This window comes from Choloepus didactylus, chromosome Y, assembly GCF_015220235.1.
Source record: "Choloepus didactylus isolate mChoDid1 chromosome Y, mChoDid1.pri, whole genome shotgun sequence".
Classification (NCBI taxonomy): domain Eukaryota; kingdom Metazoa; phylum Chordata; class Mammalia; order Pilosa; family Megalonychidae; genus Choloepus; species Choloepus didactylus.
The window spans coordinates 17,009,825-17,014,889 of NC_051335.1; the positions used below are offsets into that span (position 1 = coordinate 17,009,825).

The following is a 5,065-nucleotide window of genomic DNA, read 5'->3' on the forward strand; positions in this document are numbered from 1 at the left end:
ACTGTTTGGTAATAAAAAGCCTCAAGGTATCTGCAGTAAAGACCACATATTTTATGATTCTATTCATATGAAATGTCCAGCGTCTATAGAAACAGAAAGTAGATTAGTGGTTGTCTAGGGCAACATGGAGGTTGGCCATGGGGAGTGATTGCTGGTGGGTACTGGTTTCTTTTAGGGGGAACAAAAATATTCTAAAATTAGATTGTGGCGATGTTTGCATAACCCTGTCAATGTACTAAGAAAGCATTGAATTACATGCTATGAATAGGTGAGTTGTATGGTATGTGGATTACATCTCAATAAAGCTATTAAAAGAAAAAAGATGAGGTTATGCTGGCAGTATCAGTGTAGGTTGTAAGAAATGATAGGAATCTGTATACATTTTGAAGGTCAAGTGAGTAGGATTTTCTTACAGATTAGTTGTGGAGTTGAGAGAAAGCAAGGACTGAAGGATGACTCCAGGGGTTTTCGCCTGAGAACCTGTAATGATAGAGTGAGCAACTGAGAAAGAGAAGACTGGGGGATGCACAGTTCAGGTGATAAGTTAAAGAGTTTATTAGTTTGGACATGTTGAGTTGGAGATGTCAAGTAGGTGGAAGGAGAATATTATGTATGTATGTGTGTATGTATATGTGTGTGTGTATATATCTATTTATAATGTATATTTTATATATATAATTAAAGAAAGATAGTGATAGTTCCATACAGTGAGTTGGAGTAACATTGCAAATGTGGGAGTTGTTAATATATGGATAAGATTTTAAACCATGAGAATGGATGAGATTACCAAAGGAGGGTATATTGCTAGAGAAGAGAAAGAGGTCTAAGGATTGATTCCTGGGAAACAGCCCAATATTAAGATATTGGGGAAATGAAGAGGAACCAGCAAAGAATACTGAGAGAGAATAACCAGAAAGGTAAGAGGAAAATCAAAAGAGGGTGCTGACCTGGAAGCCAAGTGAAGAAAGTGTTTCAAAGAGGAGGGAGTGATAAACTGTGTGATAATAGTGCTGAGAATTCGAGAGAGAACTGAGAATTGACCGTTGGACTTAGCAAAAGAGCAGTCCTGGGTGACCTTGCTACGAGCAGTTTTGGTGGAGTTAGGTGAAAAAGTATGGTTGGTATACATTTAAGAGATATTGCAAGAAGATGAATCTCATTTCCATATACCAGCAATAAGAATCAAACATGCAATTTTTAAAAAGATGCTATACCAATAAAAATATAAGGTATCTAGGAATAAGTCTAACAGAAGATGTACCAGAGATCCTTTACAAAAGAAATCATAAAGCTTTATTGAAATTGAGGGCTAATAATCCTGTTTACAGGTGTGGAGACTCAATATTGTAAAGATATCCTTTGTCCCTGAATCAACAAATGAAGTCAATATAATTCCAATCAAAACCGTAGCAGGGACCCATTTGGCCGCCAGTCCCGGAGTTGCATCTTTTCTGTGCGCAGGAAACAAAAGTTCCTACACCGGTGCGTGATGACAGCGCCCAGCCCCGGCAGGCTCCATCGAAATTAGACCCACCGAGGTGGCGTCGGACGGCGGGGGCGACAGCCCTTTGGTTGACCCCAGTGACAATGGCGGTGTTTCACGACGAGGTGGAGATCGAGGACTTTCAGTATGACGAGGACTCGGAGACTTATTTCTATCCCTGCCCGTGTGGGGATAACTTCGCCATCACCAAGGAAGATTTGGAGAATGGAGAAGACGTGGCAACGTGTCCTAGCTGCTCTCTCATTATAAAAGTGATTTATGACAAAGATCAATTTATGTGTGGAGAAACAATACCAGCACCTTCCACCAACAAGGAATTAGTTAAATGCTGAAGAAGGCTTTAAGAATCCAAATCTGGAACAGTTGAAAATGAGCCAAGATGGAAAAATCAAATGCAAAGTTATAGACCTCTTCACAAGGACAACCTTCTTGTGGTTTTTTGCTCTGTTACAGAGTGTGGATTCTTTCCAACAACTGCGACGTTCACCTTCAATTAAGAAGCAATCCACAACATGACATACCTGGATTTCACACATAAAACTTTGAATTGCAAGTGTTCTTAATTTTCCATCCAAATTTTTTAAAAGATAGTTTCAAATCAGTACATTTTTTCCCCTCAGTTACATTATTTTCGTATCTTAAATCTAACTACTTCAGGAGGTTTCGTCTTCCGGAAAGCGCTGGAGGATGTTCCCTTTTGAGGACGTCCCTTATGGGGACTGTGTGGAGAAGGAATATCCCAATCGGGGTAATACCTGCTTGGAGAATGGATCTTTCTTACTGAACTTTACAGGCTGTGCAGTATGCAACAAGCGGGATTTTATGCTGATCACAAACAAATCCTTGAAAGAAGAAGATGGAGAAGAAATAGTTACCTATGATCATTTGTGTAAGAATTGTCATCATGTAATAGCCAGGCACAAGTACACATTCAGCATCATGGATGAATTTCAGGAATATACCATGCTGTGTCTGTTATGTGGCAAAGCCAAAGATACTATCAGCATTCTCCCTGATGACCCCCGGCAGATGACTCTGTTATTCTAAGCATCCTTCTTCTGTTCTGTTGTAATTATGTCTGGTTGGTTTACAATACCAGCAAGCCTGATGGTTTGTTTTACTTAGTTTCTATTGAAAATTCTTTGCTTTTTTTTTCAGCTTGAACTTATCTATTCTTTGAAAGAGAAAGTAATTTAGGGGATTGCTGCTCTCTAAGGCTGGGCTCTTCTGTTGATGATATTCCTAGTTCATATTAGTGCAACCAAAATCAAGTGTCTTTATTAGCTGTTTTGTGGCTTAAAAAAAAAAATTCACTAGAATGAGAACCTAAAATCTTGATTTCTAATGCCATTTTCTGAGAAAAGGAACCAGGGGTTCCTGGAGAAATGGCTGATTCTAGGAGGGCAGGAATTATGCAAGATACGCCTGGAACATCTTGTAGTGCCACAAAGTAAGGAAGTGTCAAAACAAAACAAATAACAACAACAACAACAACAACAAAAACCCCACAATGATAAGAATGTATCACAGGGCTATAGGAGCCAATTGAAAGAATTTCCAATGATGAGAGCTGGGACTATTTTAGCAATAGACTAAAGTAGTGTTGGATTATAACCCAAATTATAAAATAAATATGAGTCCATACTGATACAAAAAAAATGATCAAATGAATAAATAAATGGGGAGAATAGACCAATATCCCATGCAGTAGAATTCCAAATAATTTATGCAGTATTCCACTCCTAAGGAGGTGGAACATAACTCCCCACTTCTTAAGTGTGGACTGCACACAGTGACTTCCTTCCAAAGAGTACCATATGGAAAGGTAGGGAGCAAAAGAGTAACTTCATAGTAGAGAAAACTAATGAACTACCTCAGCCAGGTGATCATGGTTAAAATCATCAATGATAAGTCATGTTGATGGCATGTACTCTTGATACGATATGAGAAGGGCACTTTATCTTTGTGGTCTTTTTCCCCAAAACCTAAAATCCCAGTCTCATCATGAGAAAAACATCAGACAAATCCCATTTGAGTGGCATGCCACAAAGTAGCTGACCAGTACTCAAAACTGTGAAAGTCATCAAAAACAAGGAAAGTCTGAGAAACTGTCACAGCCAAGAAGAGTTTGAGACATGGTGACTAAATGTAATGTGGGCTACTGTACCAGAAAAAGGACATTAAGTAAAAACTAAGGAAATCTGAATAAAGTATGGATTTTAGTTAATAAAAATAAATAAATAGAATGATTTCAGCTGCTCCAAAGGGATCTTAGAATAGTTGACAGAGCATTGGTTCGGGGTTCATAAACCCTGGCATTAGTCTTCTGCCATTTGGACTTCAGTGTCCGAGTTCTGTAAAACTGGGCTTATAAAAATTGATCTACTTCCTTCACAGTCTTGTTAGGAGATCCAAGTGAATTAACAAGAAAGCATATAAAGTTCTGGATTCAATGAGGTGGCTTCAGTTAGTTCTTCTCATTCTGAGACCAAAACTTAAAGGGTCAGATTGGAAACAGAACTGTTTCCTCTTCATAGCTAAGAGACTTGAAAATTCTGGACTAAATCTTAGCTTATGAGAGAAAACAGTGACCAAAGTGAGCAAAGTGTTCATTATTATTACCAGGGAAAAACTTGGTTGTATAGCAGCAATTCTCATAATACATAATACTCATAATACTCGTAATACTAAGGTTTATTGTGCCAAGACCTGCTTTGAAGAATTTTAGTCATTTAATCCTCATTACCAACTCCATGGGGTAGTTTACTATTGTTATTCCAGTTTTAGAGCCAAAGAATCTAAGGCACAAAGAAATTAAGAAACTTGCTCAAGTTCACACACCTAGTACAGTGACTCCCTCTCAACAAAAGTGTTGGGGAAACATGAACTATAAAGGGTCTAGCAAGGTTAGCAAGAGGTTGAAAAGTACTGGTGACAGTACTCTGATAAATCTAGGTTATTTGAACCAAGATTTGTTATTTAGAAAAGTTAAAAGTTGCTTCTTCGGGATCAGTTGTTTTATTCCTGGAAAACATTTTCCACTGTGCTACGAATCTCTATCTGACCTGCCAAGGAAACAATTTTGCGAAATGAATCCAAAAAGCAGAAAAGATACTTCATTACTTTAAATAGTAGTGCTAAGCTTATTATAGCCTCTGAATTGTCCCTTCTTTGAGTTTGGAATGCTGCCAGCTTACTCATTCGGAGCTCAAGAGTATGATCTCATATACCCCTACCGACATTCTCATGCATTGCAGAATGTATAATTGTTATCTTTTTGTTTGGGACTTTATATTACAAAATTTTAAAGATTCTATCCTATTTCATTATCATTAAACAAAAAATTGTGCTGTGTATTGTGATACTTGATCATCTTCTAGAATCCTTCTGTGAATCTAATAGAAGACCTCCTGAATCCAGTGTCACTTAATCCTTACTTCTCTGTTCAAATGAAGGGGAACCAGGCAGAAACGTTAGTTTCCTTTATTTTCCTTCCTGAGATATAAGGAAATCATCTGAGATATGAGGAACATGGGCTTGGCCTGGCGCCTTCTTCAAGCT

General features: G+C 38.0%; 2 protein-coding genes across 2 annotated transcripts; both read left to right on the forward strand.

The window, feature by feature from the left end:
• Window positions 1–1,560: 1,560 nt before the first annotated feature.
• Window positions 1,561–2,113, forward strand: LOC119524279 (DPH3 homolog). Its single transcript, XM_037822906.1, has one exon. The coding sequence runs from the start codon at window positions 1,588–1,590 to the stop codon at window positions 1,834–1,836; it is 249 nt and encodes an 82-aa protein (XP_037678834.1). The 5' UTR covers window positions 1,561–1,587; the 3' UTR covers window positions 1,837–2,113.
• Window positions 1,874–2,944, forward strand: LOC119524025 (protein Churchill-like). The gene is made up of 2 exons (XM_037822707.1): window positions 1,874–1,903; window positions 2,162–2,944. The coding sequence occupies exons 1-2, from the start codon at window positions 1,874–1,876 to the stop codon at window positions 2,549–2,551; spliced, it is 420 nt and encodes a 139-aa protein (XP_037678635.1). The 3' UTR covers window positions 2,552–2,944.
• The last annotated feature ends 2,121 nt before the right edge of the window (window positions 2,945–5,065 follow it).

Bases quoted from the DNA above. Each gene is read 5' to 3' on its own strand.
- LOC119524279 (XM_037822906.1), top strand. From the start codon at position 1,588: ATGGCGGTGTTTCACGACGAGGTGGAGATCGAGGACTTTCAGTATGAC.
- LOC119524025 (XM_037822707.1), top strand. From the start codon at position 1,874: ATGAGCCAAGATGGAAAAATCAAATGCAAA. The intron at 1,904-2,161 runs GTTATAGACCTC...TAACTACTTCAG, and splicing joins ATGGAAAAATCAAATGCAAA to GAGGTTTCGTCTTCCGGAAA.